Below are 20,579 nucleotides of genomic sequence, written 5' to 3'. Positions count from 1 at the left end.
TACTGATTTTATTAGGTTTATCTTACGTATAGATTTGGATGGTTGTAGGCAATTCCAAACATCTATTACAAGAGGCAGTAAAAATGTAATATTTATCGCAGCATTCAGAGCGTGAGCAGTTGCACATTTCCTCATTTCTTTCTGCCCTTATTTTTTTTTCAATCCTCAGTGCTAGAGCGTAGCAGATTAAAGGAAAGCAAGACATTTGTGCTGGAGGACCTTCAGCCTGCTCACCATGCCTGGCTTTGAAACTCGTGGCCCTGGGGACAAGCAGTCTCTTTAGTCTACATGTAATGTTAGGCAGTGTTTTTTGAGACAGTGTTGCCTTAAGTAAATACTTTTAATTATGTTATAGGAATGGGGACGTCTCTTCCTCACTTGCCATGCTTTTTTAAAACACAGGCTTATTTCAGAATAAATGACCCTCTGCAGAATTTGTAACCTTTTCTGCTTTTCCATGTACACGTATCTGTGCCTGCAAGCTTGAGAGTTGTCTTGTAGAAGTGATTTCTTCCTTATTTCCCTGACTCCTGTGCATAATACACAAAGGCACTGCTTGTGGCAACAGAAAATGTATCGCTAGACTGTTCTTGCCCCTCATACATTTCTGGGAAACAGCTAGGAATAAAAGATGAGTTTTGGATTGGATTGCAAGTACAGCAGTGCTTGAATGTGCCCTGCAGCCTGGCCATCCAGCCCGGGGTCTGCTTGCAGAGCCGTGTCCGTGCCTAGAGCCACCACGGGCTCCTGGCAGAGAGGCAGCTTTCTGGCCTCTCTGTGCTCTTGTTCGTTCAAGGATTAAAACATTTTAGATAAGGGGCTTGAAGTGGAGCTGAGCACAGGTATTTCTCGATTTGTGGCAGTCCCCCACCCTCTCACTTCGCCTCCTCCCCGTCCCTCCAGCAGCCACTGTGGCTCATGCTCCTTTCCAGTGATCCACAGACCATGCACGTCCCTGGCAAGCCCCTCAGGACGCTTCCCAGCCTGTGCATCCTCCATCACATGAAATTAAATGCTGTCACCGGTTGTTTCTGCTGCCCTATTCTATTTAAAGACAGAGCTGTCTTCCTCTCGTAGGAAGTTCAAGAAGGCGGCAGACGGGGGGCAGAGGCTGTTTGCCTGCCAAGGCGAAAGGTTTTGGCTGCCACGCTCTGGCGGATGCCCAAGACGTTGCTGCTTTCCAGCCCTTTGGCCACTCAGCCTGGAAGGCAGATGCTGCTGAGCAGTGCCGATGATGCCTATGTGTTACCCAGAGCTGGCCCAGTGCCACATCTCGGAGGAGAACCTCTGAGGAGGCCTCTCGTGCTAGGCCTGTGGTTCGGCTGTCCTAACGGTGGCTTTGGGTAACCATCGTCTTCACGGTGCCCCAGTCTCTGCAGCCACCAGCCTGGTTCCCATGTTGGATATTAAAGCATCCCACGGTCGGTTCTGCTTGCAGATGGTGATGGCCTGGAGCTCTTCTCTGGGTTTGCACAGTGCTTGCCCTGGTGGAGCTAGGCCTAGTAGTACTGACCATGAGGTAGTACTACATAAATAGTAGTTGTGATTAATATTACGTGGTGGCCAGCAGCAGCTTCCAGTGGCCTCTCTGGTACCATGAGCTTGCTGTGACAGAAGGAATAACCTTCTCTAGGCACTTTTTCCACCCCTTAGCCCTAACTTAATGTGGGCAGGGGGCTGGACACGTCACAGCAACCCTAAGGCAACTGGAGCATCTCTCTGACCAGATCAATCTTCTACAGCTAATTTATTGCTAAGCTGCAGGTGATTCTGATGCTTTATATGCCTTTTACATGCACAATATGAGTAGAATGACCTTCAAAAGACTAATAAATAAATATAAACCTCTTGGCAGAAGCTGGAGAGAGTGACTGAAAAATTATGTTTTGATGGGTTCAGGTATGTGTACGGTGGAGTTATGTTATAGATCACAATAAATCCAGGAGACCCCAGCTTTCTGAAAGTTCTGGTTGTGATACTCTTCGTATAATTACATCCCTAAACATTTTTAAACAATTTCCTCTGAAGTAATGCACTGTATTATTTGACATGGACTGTACTAGGATAGCTCACGCTGCCAGACCAATTTCCCTCCTTTCCTGCTGCTGATGTTGATTTGTTCAGCTGATTTTTCACCTCAGTGAAGAGCTGTGTATGCTGTACACACAACAGAAGCTGACCAGTGTCTAAGTATATAATAATTATATAATATAATATTAATAATAATATTAATAATTGTATAATATAATATTAATAAGTAACGTACAGACCAACTTATCATTAGCATTTACATCATTTGTACTAAGAATAATACTCATTCAAAACTGATGAAGTAGGTAGCTGTCTGAAAGAATCAATGTTAGGTACAGAAAATTTTGCTTAGCTGAATTTTCCTGAAATGAATGTAAGACTATCCAGCAGCTGATGCTAAAGACAGTTGAGAATGGAAAGAAAATACCCTATAAAATTTTTTAACATATTTAGTAAAGAAAATAAAAAATCTTGGTGACTGATAATCAAGTCGGTCTTATGACCAAGTAGTCATATTTATTCTTGCATACTAAAGAATCATAAGCACTTTGGCAGAAGATACATATTTGTTTTGTATTTGCTTCCTACAGGAGTTCATTAGACTGGGCAGTCTTAGTAAATTGTCCGGAAAAGGTTTACAGCAACGAATGTTCTTTCTGGTAAGCAAGAAGGCAGTTTTTCTTTATATATTGAAATGTAACTGTAGGCAACTATTAAGCAAACTGTAACTGTGAATTACAGTAAGTATTTTTAAACAGTTGGTTAAGTCAACAAAATACATCACCTAGCTGTTTGTTAAGAATATATATTTCTTTCCAAAACCAATATTCTCTTTGTCACTGCTTACGAAGATAAAACTATTTATTTTTATATGACACTGTGAATACCATGATAAAATAATACCTCCTAGCAACATTGTCTTACATATAAGCAGAGTCATTACAAAATGAAAAGTGGCACCAGGGTTAGTGATCATGTCCAGAAAAGAAGATAAAGAATAACTCTGAGTGATATAAAAGATAATCCACATAATGCTCTCAGAACACATTACAGAAACAAGTTTCTCCACAAACCATCCAGTTTCAGCCCAGGTATGCCTAGCATGTTGATGGGTCTGCCTTTACCTGGAGATACATTTAGAAGCTCTTTCACTGGGAAAAATTATCTCCTCCCACCATCACTCGCAGCATTTTCAGGTTACAGCAATCTCATTCAGTCTGGAATCCACAAGAGCTGACCAGATGGTTTCTCCTCTCTTCCTGGAAAGCTGACTTGCTCCCTGGACCCCAGTCCTGCTGCAGCTCAGCCATTGATGCCGGGGGACTGGGATGCCCAGCAGAGTGCGCAGATTTTACAGTCTGGTAGTGTGGGGCAGAACATTAAAGAGCCAATGCAGCATGACAGAAACACTCTTCCTTGGCTCCTTGTGTGCAAAAGGTGAAGATGTATAGAACAGCTTGCAAGTGTGCTAGATTTTATGGGGTGCTTAGCATTTACTCTCCCAAATGAGCCCAACATGTAACCAAGTTTTACCTTGGTAAGATTATGCTCTGGCTTTAAAGGTGCTAAAGAGGAAGCCTAATGGATATGGTGCATATTTCCTTGCATACCACCATTCCCATTACCAGATGATGCCTTGATATTATACTTGTATAAAACGCTGAAGATTGAGACTAGACTCTTAAATCAATCTCAGTTTTGGCAGTTGCTCGCAGTCTCGGAGAAGTCTGTCATCTGCCTCAAGGACCAGAATCTTTCTTGGAGATAAAAGCCTGAATCAGTATTCTGTGACTCCAAATACATTCATAATTATTGGCAAAATCAAATCCCCCTCTAGTGGCCAATCCACATCACTCCATGAATTATTGCTATTCAGTTGCAGAACTCTGTGGTGAGAGTTGTTTCCCTCCACAGAGTAAGATTCTCTTGATGCAACAGTCATGTTTGAGAAGAACATCTTTTGACCCATGGCCAGGGAAAATAGACGGTTCTTTTTACAGCATGCAACCAAATGCAGGTGGTCATTTGACATGTTATCAACTGCTGTTACATGCAGGAAGTTCTACACATCAAGATACAGTCAGTCACTCCACCTTGACTTTTCTAACCTAAAGTCACCTACATTAAACAGGTCTCACAGCTTCCTTCCAAATATGTGGAGTAATAGATAACCACCTGAAGAGCAGAGGTGGACACACCTGTCTTGGGGCATGCTTCCTTTCCACGCAAATCAGAATAAAGTATTGATGAAACAGGGTTATCTTCCATTGCTTCACACTGCCCCAGACTATGAAATGTCCTACGGGGTTTCACTGCTGTGGCTTGTTAATTTTGACCCAGAGATCATTAAGGGAATATTAGAAGGTATCAAATGGAAAACTGTAGGAACGTGCCTGAGACTAGATGGGAAGGAAGGCAGGGATAGTAAAAGATGATACTACTAGGTATTAGGGATAATACAAGGGATATTGTAGAAGCCAGTATTTTGGATTCTTGCATTAGGACTTCCAGTACTGGATAGTTTTCTTGTATTTACTATTCTGATATTTTTCTCCCTGTGCCAACATAATTCTAATAATGCTTATTCTTGCTTTTTAGTTTAATGATATTTTGTTGTACACAAGTAGAGGCCTGACAGCATCAAATCAGTTTAAAGTCCATGGGCATCTGCCACTGTATGGCATGACAGTAAGTATAATAAGAGCTTGGATTCATGCTTAAATGGTTATTTAAGGTCCCATTTTTACTGCTTGCTCAGTTTCTGCTGGAGTGAGAGCAGTAGCAAAGGGTTGTTCTCTGATTCAGAGAAGTTGTAGTTGTGGGGTTTTTTTCCTCTGTTTTTTCAGACCATAAATTTAACCATGATTCTTACAAGTGATTCATAACCAATTACTAATAGAAACACTGTATGAGGCAAGTAATCAGTAGTGGCAATTTCAATCCTATGAAAAAATGTTTCCTAGTGTTTCTATCCATTTATCTTAAAGCCAAGGTAGTGGGAAACTGCAGGCAGCAATATGTCACTCTGCGCCCTTTTGCAATTCTTCTGGAAAATAGACGATTCAGGCCCAATAGCTAGTAATAGTTCTTATATGATTTAGCAAATGTTCTTGGTGGTTTCAAAACTTCCATTTTCGCCATTATTTTCATTGGAACTTCTCATGTTCTCATATCTATTTTATACTGTTTTCCTGATATTGAATTAGATAATCACTACCACAGTAACTGAATTTCTCTCAGCGGTGGTGAGGCTTCAAGTTTTATCTAACGTTTCTAGGAATCTACTCAATTATTGACGTCCATTTGGCATGACTGGTTCACAGCAGTATTGTGCTATGCTGAGTGTCCAAAGCACTCCCATATAAAAATACCATTGCCTTCCTTTCTTTGACAGAAAGCCATGCTTTTGGCTTAAAAGGTTATTGCAGAACTTAAGATTTTTTCACCTTTCAGGCCACCACTTTTTTCTAGCTCAAAAAGTTGTTTGTGACCATCTCACGTTTCTTTTCCCTAATGGTAAAAGCTTGTTCAGTTCACTGTTTCAACTTAAGAAATATGATTACTTCCTATAGTCTGACTGCATGTTGACTTTTCTCTTAGATAGAAGAAAGTGAAGAGGAATGGGGGGTTCCTCATTGCCTAACACTTCGAGGTCAACAGCAGTCCATCATAGTTGCAGCAAGGTAATTCGATGGAGACAACATACACAGTTAATGATGAACTGTAAAGTATATTTCTTTGTGACTTTCACAGTGGGACACGTAGGTAAGCAAACAGATGTCATTTTGTTTGGATTTGCTCCTAAAACAATTTCAAAGGCATATTCTTTTGTGAAAGTCATTTGCACGCACAAACCCCCAGATAAGTGAATGGGACAAAACAGAGTTACAATTGTGCAAGTGAGAACCAAAACTAAATTATTAGGAAAAAGCTAGCATCTCATGTCTGTATTTGTTTCTTTAAATTAAAATGAAGTTCAACTTTCTTAGAGTTTGTTTTCAGCCTGTACGAAAGCAATTTAAACCTGAATTTTCCTTGTTAGTACCCGTTCTGAAATGGACAAATGGACTGAGGACATTCAGATGGCAATAGACCTGGCAGAGAAAAGCAGTGGCCCTGCACCAGAATTGCTGGCTAGTAGCCCACCTGACAATAGTAAGTAAATGCTAGAGAGGAGGTTTTGTTAATTTTAGTCAGTATAGTTGGTGATTGCTTCTATGCAGAGTGGTGATACATGCTGGCCACAAGTCAAATTGATACATTTGAAGTGATTTATATATATTTATATATATATATTTATGTATGTACCATTGTAATGTTTTTGTTGATGTTAGCAGAAAGTTTCACTGAATAGAGATGTGACTTAAGCATAATGATTTCAGGAAGTATTGTACAAGACTTGGGCAGTGCCTGTCCTTGGAAGGTATTAAAAGCTCCGATGAAGCATAGTGGTCTTTGATTCTAACACTTGCAGAAACACGTTAAAATAATCTACTTAACATCTGCACAAAGTTGTCTCTAAAAGTGTGTTTTGAAACTAGTTCACAAGATTGTGAACAGACTTACTTGTTTAATTTTTCCAGTTATATATGTTGTTGCATAGAGGAAGAAAGATGCTTTTTCCCTGCATTTCATAGAGTCTCCTGATGAAACTACTGTAGACCAGGAATCTGAGGACGATCTCAGTGCATCCCGCACCTCACTCGAACGTCAGTCACCACACCGTGGCAACACTACGGTGCACGTCTGCTGGCACAGAAATACCAGTGTTTCAATGATCGACTTTAGTATTGCTGTGGAGGTATCTGCCTCAGAACAATCTGAACTGCAGCTCCAGATGTGCTCTTGAATGACAATTTCCTTTTTGCTCCTCCTCAATAAGTGCGCTATTCCGCTCTTTCCTCTCGGGGATGTTCCAGGCACACCTGTGAAACTGACTCCCGTACCCTCAAACGATGGCACAAGCCCTCAGTCAAGGCACACACTTTTCAATCCCTCAGTGCATCTTTTCGAAATCAGTTAGAGCAGTAATTCTTATAGAAATAACCGTCCAAAAAGTGCTGATGCTCTTGAAAAATTAAAGCAGGTCAAACTGTCTTAATGCTTTCATTGACAGAGGCATTAAGTCATTGCTCGAGCTGAAAGGATATTGTCTTTAGCTGCTGCAGACAGTTTTGATTATGTGTATTACTAACTTACTTTCTTTACCTAGCCATCTTTTCTGGAACCTTGTCTCATTGCTCAGTCCCATCTGCTTTTTCTTTATTTGCATTTTCCACCTCAAAATAAAAATCCTTTTTTTCCCCTGATCACAGCTAAGCCAATCTGAAACACGTTCCTTAACTCTGTGCTTAACGGACAAGAGCTAGACATTGGCTTTTCAAAGATTAAAATGAAAGACTCCTAGTTCAGTGTTTGTTCCAAGTGAGGTGGCAAGTCTGCTTCGGTGTTCCTCCTTCACCAGAGAGACACCGCAGGGAGCTCTGAATGCTTTATCGCAGTCCTCATCACGTGGAGGTTTAGGCTCAGTGAAAGTGGTAAAAGGAATCTCAAAGCTCTATCAACTTCCACTCACGAGGCAGCCCTAAGATACCAGCTCTCTGTTGTGCTGGAGAAGATGCCCTGACTCAGAACTCAGGGATATGCCAGGACAGATGGTGTTCAGAGTTTGCCTCTATTTTTAAGCAGAAGAAATTGGAATTTGACAAAGAAAATCGTCAAAATTCAGAAAACTATTAAAAAATGCTAAGTACAGAGCCTCATTTTGCTCCCATGCAGGTGCATTTTTCTGCTCTCTATGCCTGTATATCCTGCAAAGGAGGAATAGCTCAGCGTGGAACCAGCTCTCATATTTTCCCCTAACGCATAGGGCTTATTATAAATTGATATAAAGTAAATTTAAACTGGTGATTTATTCTAACGAGTAAAATGTTTAGTTAGGCAAATCTTTTTTACCTGAGATCAGGGTTCATTGTTCTTTACTTTTGTTCCTCCCCGTGACTCAAATGTATGCAAACATGGTGGTGAAGCCCAAACACACACCCTGGAGACATGAGTTATTCCGTGACAACATCTTCAGCTCCACTGCTGCTTCGTGTGTGGCAGGTCACACTCACGCTCACGTCATTCTGTTGGTGCCTTTCACTTCAGCATTATCGTTTATTTTCTTTGTGTCTCTCCCTCCTCTCTGTCTTTCTTGTGGTAGAAGATCCTCTCTCTGTCAGTGACTGTACTTCCCTACCTGCTGGACTGATCAGTGATCAGCGGCCTGTTTCCATTTCATATGTCTGCTGGTACCGAATGCAAAGCCTGTCCTTTTATGATATCCTCCAGAGTAATGAGGTAACAGAAAATTAAGGAGTATGCCTGTAACTTAGGTCACGGCGTCAGCAGTCCTCATAGCAGAGCACGGGATTATCTAAAGCAAAGGCTTTAACGCACAGCCAAGACTGGTGAAAAGAGAGTATTTGCAAGAATATTTAGTTTGTAGTAGATAAATCAAGACCACCAGGCTTTGAATATTAAGCGTTACAAACTAAATTATTAGCTTCTGCATTACGTAATGAGAATGATGTGCTAGCCCTAATATGCAACAAGGAAGGAGAAGTAATAATTCACTGAGAGCTCCGCATCATTTGCAAGGTACAATGATGCTGGAATTTACAGTAGATGAGTGCAAAGAGTAGTTTCATCAGCCAGCCGCTAAATACTTGTGCTTTGTATTCCTCCTCCTTATTGTAAAATATACAAATTCCAGCTAAGAACAAGGTTGATAGTCCTTGCTTTTGAAATCTTTGGAAAGTTACCGCGTTAACTCACTGGGTACTGAGAGCTCAATCTCTATCTGCAATTCCAAAGTATGTCATAATTTTCCTTTACATCACAAATTCATGTCAGACTTTCTGTTTTCATTGCTCTATTTAAGTATCATTTGAAAAAAAAAAACAAAGACTAGGATAACAAGACTGACTGATGTTTGGTAATATTTTACTGAAAGCCACCTTAATTAAAAAAAAAATGTATAAGTGTAGTAGTTTGAAGTTTTTGGAAGTACCCGGCTACAAACAAAAACATATTACTAAGTTAACTGCTGTTTAATAGTAGAAAAATGTGGAAGAAAAATACATCCATTTGACCAAACCACTTTCACATACAACAAGGTCACGTAGGATGAGGTAAAAGCAGCTGATTTTCCTTACAGTGATTAAACTGCAGACAAACCTCACTTAAAGAACGACAGGTATTTCTAGTTCTGAGCTTACAGCCAAACTGAGGGAATTAAATAAGCTAAGCAGAAATGCAAACATCCTTTATGTGGGGCTTGGCTACTTTCCACCTGCTTGTACACCTCTGCAATGTGCACTTCACTGTTTTATTTGCCTACTTTTGATCTGTTTCAGAATCAGCTGTCCGGAAATCTCCTAAGAAAATTCAAAAACAGCAACGGGTGGCAGAAGCTCTGGGTGGTATTCACCAACTTCTGTATGTTCTTCTATAAATCGCACCAGGTAACATACTGCACGAGCTTGTGCGTGAGCACTTGTTTCCTGACACTTCCAACAGCTAGCTTACACTTTTGTTATAGAAATCCTCAATGCTAGATTTTATGCGCTATAAAAAAAAAAAGAAAAGAAAAAAGAGTAGGATATTTTACACATAAGCAGGATAGAGAAATGATGTGTTCATACATGCCATACTCAGCAAAAGCACTTAAACAGAGAATGCTGCAGGTTGGTGAGTACATTTCTAAAGGAGTGGGTGTTTGCAAGCCTGGGATGAACACGTGTGGTGCTCTGCAGGTGCCAAACAATGGTGCTTTAAGCTTGTCATCTTGAAAGTAGTGAAAGCCTAAGACTTGAGACAACTTTCTTACCAGGAAATACTGGTAGGATTAGCTTGCAGAAGATTTGTATGGTAAGGAACCCTAAAGATGGGCAAACTGAAATTACCAAACAATTCAGATTGTTGCCATTGGTACTCTGGTACTTTTTCCATGTGAATTCAGAAACACAACTGCCTTGAAATGATTTTATATTTATTTTCCATTTCACTTATGTGCTCTCCCTGCCTGTTAACATTTGATCTCTCTGCATTTTTCATCATTTATTTTCAGGACAATCATCCTTTAGCCAGCCTTCCTTTATTGGGATATTCACTCACCATTCCTTCTGAATCTGAAAACATTCACAAAGATTATGTGTTCAAGCTGCATTTCAAATCCCATGTGTACTACTTCAGGGCTGAAAGTGAATACACATTTGAAAGGTAAGTCAGTCTTTTGTGAGACAGAATTTTGTAAAATTCCAGTTTGTTTTTTTTCAAACAAGGTTACTAAGTGCCAAGTTCACTAAACTGATTTAGCAATACAGGCATGTAGTTCAGCACAGTAAGAGAAAGTAACCTTCCAATTCTTAAGAGAAATTTTAAACCTGGTAATGCTAGAACCAAGTTAGTTGTTTTTGATAACACATAGTAGCTACAGCAATAATCACTGCAAAACTTGAAATAGGTGCAGGAATTGCACATTCAAAATTAATCAGGCTGGCTGTACATAGCTCTCTGTGTATCAGACATCAGGAAGCACGTAAACAGGTCAGAGGACTTTTTAGTAGTGTGCAGAATGACTTCACTTTCTCTAGTGCAACTGGCTGTAAAATCCACACCTGAAATAAAATCCAACTTTTTCCCAGAAGCTGCTCTTCTTACTGTGTTCTGCCACTTCAGCGTATAATTTTTACACATTCCACTGAATTCTAGTTAGATGGAGAGCTGGGAAACAAGCACTACTCTTCCAAAATTATGGTTTGAGCTTACTCACACTGGGAATTAATTTAGCTCTTTTGTATGAAGCATTAACATAACAAAGATCTTAATGTCCTCTCATAGTCAAGAAACCTATAATTAAGTTTTAGCCATGTCAGTCTAAAACTTTAAATAAGGCAAATTGTGGGGAAGAGGTAATTAAATAAATTAGTAGAATTAGAAAAAACACAAAAGCCCTTTCTCAGTTCTGGAAGAAGCAGTAACTGCAGCTAAAGCACGTTTTTTCACATCAGAATCGAGCGGCTGTTTTCAACTGCTCATCACTTGGATGATCGGGGAGGAGGGGGGGAAGAGAGAGAGATTTGGTACTTGCAGAACAAGTGAAACTATTAAGTTAGTGTATTTTGGGGCCCCTCTTCCCCATTCATCCTCTCTAAACCTCCTTTCAGATATGCATTTGGCAGTCATCTGGATCTGTAGCCTCTTGACTTTGGGTAGGGAGCAAAGTAGTAAGCACGACGATGTTTTCCATAGACACTGAAAATAAAGTTTTTGTACAACTAACGGCACAGGCAATGACTACGCAGAGAAAAATCTTTCAAGAAATCTTTCCTTAGGAATTTACCATTATTTTGCTTTTGTCTCCTCGTGCCCCCTCACAGATGGATGGAAGTGATCCGAAGTGCCACCAGCTCTGCCTCACGCACTCGAGCTCTGAGTCACAAAGAGCCTCATGCCTATTGACAGCTAAACAAACCGCCGTGTCGACTGTCCAGCAGCTGCTGATTTTCTAGAGGACGTTTGAATCATTTCTCCCTCCAAGTTTAGTAAAACTTACGTTTGTTAAAAGAAAAAACAAAAAGTATGGTTTTGCAGAAACTCACGGTTCCTCAGCAAACCTGTGTTTTCTGTATGTTGAAAATAGCTTACCATCATCCCAGTGGCTGCGGTTCGTTTCATGTCTTGTATTTTGACATTCTGTGCTGTTTTTAGCTTGTGCCAGTATTAAAATATTGTCCTTATTAGAGTGCCAAATGCCAAAAGACATTTTATTGCCTCAGAGATTGCACCTAAAAAAAAATGACTTCACAATCTGAAAACTTTCTCCTGTGAGGCAAACACTATTTCTTTTCTTTACATAAAAATATATTATTTTTTTTTACCATGTTAATCTGTAGACTGCTGAATTTTTAAATGTAGGTGGACTTTCACAGCATAGACTATAATTATATATATACAGTAAGCAGTCTAACAGGAATGAGGTAACTTTCAGATTTCATGTTTTTTTTTCCTCCAGTCTTTCTACATTTAATCAACAAGGAATTACTAATTTTCTATGTTTAACAAGGAAACAGTTTACAGCTCACTCTCAGTTCCCTTTGGGGTTACTGCTCCATGTGGTATAAATAAACTATAGGATTCCTATCTAACCATTTTTCTTGGTGCAAGTTGACCAAATTGTTCATCTGTTGGCTTTGAAAAGTGAGTACTACTTGCAAGATGAAAAAAAAAAGTTTAAAAATAATCCAGTGCAATATTATTTGGGCTGTTAATGTACTGTGAATGGTATGTACAAGAAGAAATTAAAGGCTGTGGTGACATTCTGCTGTTTGTTTTACAGACTTGAAAAACAAAACCAAAAACACCTGTATCCTACAAGAACCACAGCTATTTGTAATTAATTTGTGGAGTGTCTTGGTAACTAGCAGGGACTAAAGCAGCGTAAGCCGGGCATGCTACTGAACCCCCAAGCCTTCGCCATGCCTGCTGCACATCCTAGTGTGATGCTTGGTTTTGCTGTTGGATTGTCAGCTGCTCTGTCCCTCCTGGTGCTCGGTATACAGAGGGACGGGCCCAATCCGCAGCAGAAATGCCCATTTTGTGCACCTGGCTGTAATGGCATCCAACACTATTTTTTTGATACCCGTCAGCCCACTCAGAAGGGCATCATCACAAAGTCTGCTGTGAGTAGATGCTTTTCCTTATGCTTTAAGAAACGCTTCATCGTGAGGCTGGTATAAACTTGGATTCACAGACGTTCAACGTGCTGGAAACACCTCTCCCCACTAAGGGCCTTTGAGCAAGCAGTGCTACACAGAGGGGCCAGAATATAGCTGAATATATATATATATATAACAGAATATAACTATGAGAAATGAAGCTGGGACAATTCTGCCCCCAACTTGTCTTCTTCTCACTATTCACTCTGTTAAATGCTTACCTGTCTGTGATGTATAAGGTGGCTTACAGCTTTGCTCACAACAAAAGGGAATAAAATACCTCACACTACTATCACACATACTGCTGTTTGAAGACAGTAAATAAAGCCTTCTTTCTATTCCCCCGCCCCACCCCACAGAAAACCTCAGTGAAATTAGAGCTCCTGGTGAGTAGCAGGATATTGCTGGTCTCAAAAAGTTACTTAGGACTGTGTTTTGTACAGTACACACACATGCACCCATACATCCATGCATGTATTTTAACGTGCATGCGTAAAATCTTAAGGAATAGGCTGGATTCCTAATTATTTATGACAAGTAGAAGTCCCCCTGGCCAAACCTGAGCCACCCTGGCAAAGGAAAATAAACATTTCAGCATATTTGCTTCAGCTGTGTATAAATCTACAAACCCTTGGGCAGGTAACTGGTTGCAGTTGCTCTTTTCCTTAGGTATTTCCCCTTAGAAAGCTTTAGCTTTTGGTCAGGCAGTTGGGCCAGACGATCTGTGAAGGTCCCTTCCAACTGAACTAGTCTATAGTGTTTTGTTTTAATGTCGATGTGGCTAAAATAAGCACATTCCTCTACAGCACCTCCTCTTTCCATTTGACACGATGAAAGACAAACCTAGAAAGTAGGTAGAAAAAAATCTGAAGAACTTTCTCCCAGCAGCAGGTCTCACTAGCTTATCCACGCCGAGCCTGTGGTCACCCTTCTTCATAGGGCCAATGCAAGTGGCCCGATGACGTACGTGAACTGTAATGCTTCGAGCCTGACCAGGACTGGGAGCACTGAGCTTTACGGTGATGAAAAGAGGAAATAACTCCGCAGAGATTAACAGCCACAGGCTTGGGAAGATGAAGCTGATGAAGAAACGGCGTGTGATGTTCGTCTTGAGTGCAGTAAGGAGCTGCACAACTGCCAGAATAAAAATTTACTGAGATGTAAAATAATACATGCAAACCCTCACCAGCTCTACTTCAGCATTAGAACAGAAAAGAAACCCAAGCCACCATTCAGGACCTTTAATCCCCCAGCTCTACAGCTGTAAGATTATTATGCACCTCTATAAATATTGATGTAATTCCTAGCTAAACTCTCCTCCCTCTAGCTCACATCCTTTATAACAAGCCATGCTAAGCACCTCTGGTGGTTTTTGTTTTCTTTTTTAAGGGAGGCAAAATAAATAGGACAACTGCTGGCTACTGAATATACATTACTTTTTTTTTTTTTAACATATAAAAAGAGTTTCTTTTCTGGAATGAACTGGAGGAAAAAATAGAGGATACGAACATATTTCATCTATTGCAAAAGCCTATGGTCTACACCACTAGAATTTCAAATACAAATGACTGCTGGGTCCCTTCATCTGTCCTTTACAATTGTTATCTGTAACAGTGATAACACCCTTTTTTAAAAAATGGCAATTATAGGGAGGGTCATGCCCTTAGTTCAGCTAAAATTGAATTTTATTTTAGATCACTGGGGCTTGTGGGATACACTCATCATCAATGCCAGTTTTTGCTGAGCTCTCAAAAGAAGGAAATCAGATAACAGCTTTTCGAGTTACGATTCATTTTCATGCAAAGAAAGACTGGAAAATATTCTTTCTGTAACATCCAAGGCAAAAAGATTTTTTTTCTTTAACGGCATGATGATGCCTTTTTTTTTTTTTTTAATGGAGCCAGTCAAACTTTTGTTATTTAAATAGGAGTACATTTGTCAGCATTTTTCCAGTTCTTTATTCCTAAGGTTACCCCAAAACTGAAATAATGGTAAGAGAATAAAAGCAACGGTCTGGCCAGTCTTACCTCATGTGTGTGAACAAATCCATGGCTTACTAGAAAGCTGTGACAGCCAACCGCTTACTGTTAGCCCTGACCGACGTCCTAGTACTGCTGCCATTGACTCAGCGAGGCTTGGAGACACGACGGGTTCCCAGCTTCGTACGTCGCCGCGTGCTAGGTCAGAATCTCCGACCAACCACGCCGTCCTCTCAGGGCAGCGGTGGAAAAAAACTCAAACTGATCACTCCAAGAGACTTACTCTGCTTGTTACTTGTTATTACCTGCCTTGAATAATCAATTCCTGGCTTCAAATAACGAATGCACAAAAATGAAACAAAAACTTCACTGTCACACTCAGTGGGATCAACAAAGCCTGGACTCCTGTGAATTTTTTTCCCCACAGGGCTAAGCATTTCCAGGGTTTCTTTCATTAAGCTACGAGTCATACTGATATACTCAGACTACTTATTTTCACAAAATTTTAATTAATTACTTAATTACTGTTAAGACCGCAATCCATGTTCTCAAATTGAGCTAAAATCAGTCAAAATGTAATAGAGAGACAAAGACAAGCTAGCAGGCAGAGACACGCACTGGGGTTGCAGACATCAGGGTAACGGTCTCTGAGTGGAAGAAGCTCTCACAAGGAAACACTCATTTTAGAAACAACTAGGGGCAACATCCCACAATTATACCTAAAACAGAGAAACAAACAGAACTCGAAAAGCCCAATTTTGACCATTTTTCCTTTTCATTCAAAACTAATTACGTGGTCTTCCCCATCAAAAGAAAACAGCCACCATAATGAGGTATGTGCAGATACACTACTCCAGTTGCTAGAGCTTCACCACCCCTAGGGGATGCAAGAAAGAATTGATAGAGGGGGAGAGGAAAAAAAAAAAAAAAAGGGCAGTGTGGCCCTCGCACATTTTTTTAATAGCAGAAAATAGTCATGGAATAGCATTATAGGACTGCAAATGTTAGAAAGATTGTTATTCAATGACATGGGTAATTAAAGATGCACTATTTGGGGTTAAGGTAATGCAACTTGATGTGAGCACTTCATCAGTTTCACTGGGCTGTTAGGATGAAACATAAAAAGCAAGTTTTAAATCATTGCCATTTGTAAATTGGCACGTTGCCTTACTCTAGGACAAACTGTCATAGAAAACTGCATACATTAAACCAAAACATTACACTGTCAATCACTTGTATGTGTGTACTAAAAAAAAAAAAAAATAACTTTATCAAGAAGAGAACTAAACTTCCCACATGGGTAGGCCAGCTGTGAGAGTTAAACTTACTGAATTCCCCCAACTATTCTCAAGTCTTGCTCAGAAATTGTTGTTCCAGCTGAAACAAGAGTTCTCTTGTACAAATTCTGAGATCATTACAACTGAAAACTGAACACCGATTTCTAAACTTCCTGCTTACTGGTACTGACATGCGGACAATAACTGACCTAGAAACCCACAAGAGCATCCCCCTTGGGGAAGGGACCCCGGAATCTCATCTTAACTGACCACTCAGATGGCAAGATTTCATTAAACGTTTCCTTCTTTATTTCTAGGTCATGTAGTTTACAAGGAGCTTTATTATGTTGGTGTCGAGTGACAAAAGTAAAATTTAAGTACATGGTTATAAACAGGCAGCAACGTTACAGAAAACAAGATATACACTTTAATTGTCCTCTGTAATCATGCTTAGAAAGAAGGCAGAAAACCATTACATACAAGTTGTCTACTGCATATGCTCAGTGCAATTACTAGCACATCTGCAAAACATAGTTAAAAAGAGCAAGCTTGCAGATTTGTGCTATACTTTAAGCTCCTCCCCAGCAACTTACAAAAATAATTGTGATTGTACTGATCCTTGCATTATACCTGTGCTTATTAACACTTCTGATGATCTTCCAATGGTGATAGTTTTGAAGGCAAAAATGTTTCCTTAAAAGTAAGGAAAACGTGAAACCTTTACAAATTGGTATCATTATCTTTAAAAAAATACGTAACGCCACGTTAAGGAGTAAGAGCTAAGCCAGACGTTTCACACGTACATTAAAAGCACAGGCAGATGAAGGAGTTAGGGTGGCTAGGCTAGGAGGTGAGCTCAGAACACGCCAGCTTCTTTGCAGCCAAGTGCATACCTTACCCCTCGCCTACAGAGAAAGCAAACGCCCCAGTTAAACCACCCCAGAGCCATTGGGTGAGCCGGCCTTACCCACACGGACATACGCAAAACGTTTGGAGCGGCAAGGAAACCATGGCACTTCAGGAAAGCAGTGCTTTGTCATTTTACCGAAAGCATCCTCTACTATACTGATCACGTCGTCGTACTTTAGTAAACCGGTGATCAACTACAAAGTGCAACTGCAAGGAAAATTAAGTTAAAAAAATAGATTACACATCTGATAGTTACAAAAAGCAAGCCTTCAGTGCAAATGACTGGTTTTATTTTCTCTTTAAACAGAAAGTGAGTTTATTTAATGCTTAATCTTGAAATCCCTGACAAGTAAGCAGTTCTACTGATTTAACTGTTTGCATAAATAGGGATAACCTGTTGCTTAGAATATTCAAGACTGAGTGAAGATGCATTACCTGCAAAAAATAAAAAGTCGGCGCAACTTTATAACAAATGTTTTCAGCATGAGACAACCTCTCAAAAATATCAATACCCTCATTTTTCTTTCAGAAACTGAGGCCATGCTTCTTTCAAATGAAGCTCTTCTTCTGTTACCAATACAGATCTTATGTTTAAAGCATCAATACTTCCCAACAGCAAATGATTGTAATTTTACATTCAAGATACAGCACACTTTTTGTCAGTGAATCTCACTTTAAGATAGTCTATAATTAAATAATCTATATATTACATATAAAAATACACATCTCTACCATAAACAAGGTCTTGTCGTTTTGTCAATGTCCTAGCGATTTGGCTAATCAGCCTTGCTGTGTGTCTTAACTTATTTTAAGCTACCAAACCAAAGGACACAACCACCAAGCAAATTCTGTCACAATCTACTCAAACTGAGAAGTATTTCCTCAACACACAATCCTGGAATGCAACAAAAAATGTAACTTAAAAATATATGTTATTTATTACTTTTTAAATGATTGCTCAAAAATAACGTACCTTAGGACTTCATACAATTTCCTGATTGAGAAATTCTTGAGATTCCAGCTACTACCATAAATTTAACATCTCCGCTGAATCTCTGAGGTCTATGCAACTCCAAGTAAGCTAACTTTAATTAGTAGCTAACTTTAACTTCAAGTGCTTACGTTGACATCTTCCATTTTTCTATTTATATTTTGAATGCAAACGCATCTATTTCTTTCCGTATGCTATAACGGCACGTATTTATCGAACGGCTGAATGTTCTGACATAGAGATGTCAAAAGGTGAATTTCCCACTGCACGGTATTCAGCTGCACGTCTCACAGCAGCAGAGCTGACTTCGTTTCCTCGAGGGTAAGCCTAGCCTTCAAGTTTAAGAGCACAGAAAACATGTTTAACGATACTGATCAAAGAGGAGTTACAAAACATTGCTCAAATGTATGCATTGTTCAATTTATCTTAAATTCACTTAACCGTAACAAAAAAACCACACTGGCAAATGTGTTGTGTCTAAGAATATGGCTACAAGAATGAAATACCCATTTCTTTGAACTATTTTTTTAGCCTGCTCAGAGTTTCACAGCTCTTTTAGCATAACAGCGTCTTTATCACTGTTAAATTATTTAATAATTAAGGCTACAAATATGCATATAATAATGGCTAGCATAGTGCTGTGAAGTCCTGCACGACAACCTCACCAGCTTCCAGAACGATCAGAGAGACGGAGTCTTCTTGTACAAAGCCAGGTAGGTAGACATGCCTATGCTTATTTTAATCTTTTGTTCAAAATCTCATATCTTTATTTTTTAAAAACACACTTAAACAGATAAGGTACCTCACTGTCTAAAACCTAAAATCATCATTTTTTTTCTATTAAATGAAAAAAATGGTCTCTTAGGTACCAGAAGAATAAGTGCCTGCACACAGCCTTGGTGAAACAAGCCAAGGTAAACCTTGAAGTAATATTATCGGGGAGGGATAAAAAAAAAAAACAACACCTAATCAATTGTGTGAATAATGTTACTATTTCCAAGGAAATTTTAAAGCTTAAGTCAGCTATCCAGGAGCTGTCACAGGAATACTTGGAATTTTAGAATTCAAAAAATTTCTTTTTTTTTTTCCCCCTACAGTTAGTAATAGGACATAGCATATGACACCCTTGGCTCAGTTTTGCAGTCCTTCTGTCTAATTTCTATCACTTTCAGTAAAAGGATGCACAGATTTAGGCAGCAAGACGAAACACTGAATACATGGATAATTTTCCTTTTACGCTGCAAGACATTAATTTTAATGACAAAAATAGGCGTAATGAAGAAACATTTGCCACTGTCTTAGAGCCAACATCTTAATGAGTTATTTCAGAATAAATGCAAAAAAAATTTGTGTGAGCATTCGAATGTGTTTAGGTGGAAAAGAGATTGTATCTGAATTTCACTACAAGCTTCACAAGTATCTATTACTAAAATTGAACAATACATATGGTTCAGAATTTGCATTGGCACAATTTAAAACTGAAGACATGAAAGAGCTCATTCTATAGGAAAAAACAATAATTTAAATTTAAAGCTTTGAGAGACAAGGTGTGTTCAATTTAAAACAACCAGAAGTAGTACCATAATCAGAAAGTCACACTCTGAATATAGATAAAAAGGAAGAAGTACTGGAGAAACAGAATAAAATTGTGTCTTTGCTGAGGTACGAATAGAAGGTTCCATTGTACAGGATTAACTATCTTTCAATGGCAAATCCTTCACATACAAAAAAAAAATCAATCCAAGATTCACTTATCACGTAATTCAAGATTTACATGTAATAAAGGCAAGGCAATACTCAGTTATGGCCTGTCAAATATTTACCCCACTAACAGTATCTACAGAAGCACTTTACCATTTTGTACACAGTGATTCCTTATGCACGTTGAAAGGCTCTCATTTAAAAAAAAGACATTATATACATATCTGTACACAATTCCAACAAACATACTCCATCTCCCAGTGGAATTCTTAAAGCAAGATACCTGAGGTTTCTCAATATCTTCAATTTCTCTATCACAAACCTAAATATACATTGCAAATTTTACAAAAAGACACCTCCCTGGAATATGTGCATTGTCATTAAAAAAACTATAGCTTTAAGGAGCTGAAAAAGACTGCCTCCATCTGAGAGACTTCATTTTCACTCTTGCACGTTTAGGAACATCCTTCCGCCAAAGGACATTCTGGTGACTGAGGGTAGAACGACTTCAGGACGCGCTTCTTCACTGCAGACACCATTGGATCTCCGTTGTCTTAGAAAAGTCAGAAAGAGTACTTCAGTAGGATGAAGTACTTCCTCCAGCTAGTGAGTATCTGAAGAGGAAAAGAAATCATTATTGTCGTGACTTTCAGAACAGCATCATGTAACAAGCAGCAGCAACTAAAAGTTATTATCCTGTTACATGCTGTTGAAGTTCCAGCCTTTTTCCTTCCAAAATGACATCCACCAGTACTGTCACACTTTAAGGAAACAGCAGAAACAACTTGTGTTCAAGTGTGTTATCAAGAAGTATATGATGTAAAAATTCTGTAGGCTATGGGCAAAATTTAGTGATTCCAGCTTTCCTACTCATTCCTAATCATTCCAAAATATTACTGGGGCAGAAAGCTTGTATTTCATAGTCTAA

The 20,579-nt window shown here is 39.3% G+C and overlaps 2 protein-coding genes across 16 annotated transcripts in view; one reads left to right on the top strand and one right to left on the bottom strand.

The window, feature by feature from the left end:
- Positions 1-19,588, top strand: part of FARP1 (FERM, ARH/RhoGEF and pleckstrin domain protein 1) — a 224,700-nt gene extending 205,112 nt beyond the window's left edge. For all 12 annotated transcript variants that reach the window (XM_083851708.1, XM_083851718.1, XM_083851715.1 and 9 more), the window contains 8 exons: positions 2,622-2,690; positions 4,630-4,719; positions 5,632-5,714; positions 6,074-6,186; positions 6,669-6,832; positions 9,432-9,539; positions 10,145-10,296; positions 11,457-19,588. In XM_083851708.1, coding sequence (XP_083707834.1) covers positions 2,622-2,690; positions 4,630-4,719; positions 5,632-5,714; positions 6,074-6,186; positions 6,669-6,832; positions 9,432-9,539; positions 10,145-10,296; positions 11,457-11,538 — 861 coding nt within the window. In that variant the 3' untranslated portion in view covers positions 11,539-19,588. The remainder of the gene's footprint in view (positions 1-2,621; positions 2,691-4,629; positions 4,720-5,631; positions 5,715-6,073; positions 6,187-6,668; positions 6,833-9,431; positions 9,540-10,144; positions 10,297-11,456) is intronic.
- STK24 (serine/threonine kinase 24) overlaps positions 16,337-20,579 on the bottom strand; it is a 54,797-nt gene continuing 50,554 nt past the window's right edge. For 3 of the 4 annotated variants that reach the window (XM_083851807.1, XM_083851805.1, XM_083851806.1), the window contains one exon: positions 16,337-20,265. In XM_083851807.1, the coding sequence (XP_083707933.1) occupies positions 20,229-20,265 (37 nt within the window). In that variant the 3' untranslated portion in view covers positions 16,337-20,228. The remainder of the gene's footprint in view (positions 20,266-20,579) is intronic. The other variant, XR_014589060.1, reaches the window with a different exon arrangement.

Source organism: Anser anser (genome assembly GCF_964211835.1).
Source record: "Anser anser genome assembly, chromosome: 1".
Taxonomy (NCBI): domain Eukaryota; kingdom Metazoa; phylum Chordata; class Aves; order Anseriformes; family Anatidae; genus Anser; species Anser anser.
This window is presented reverse-complemented; position numbering and strand designations above follow the sequence as displayed.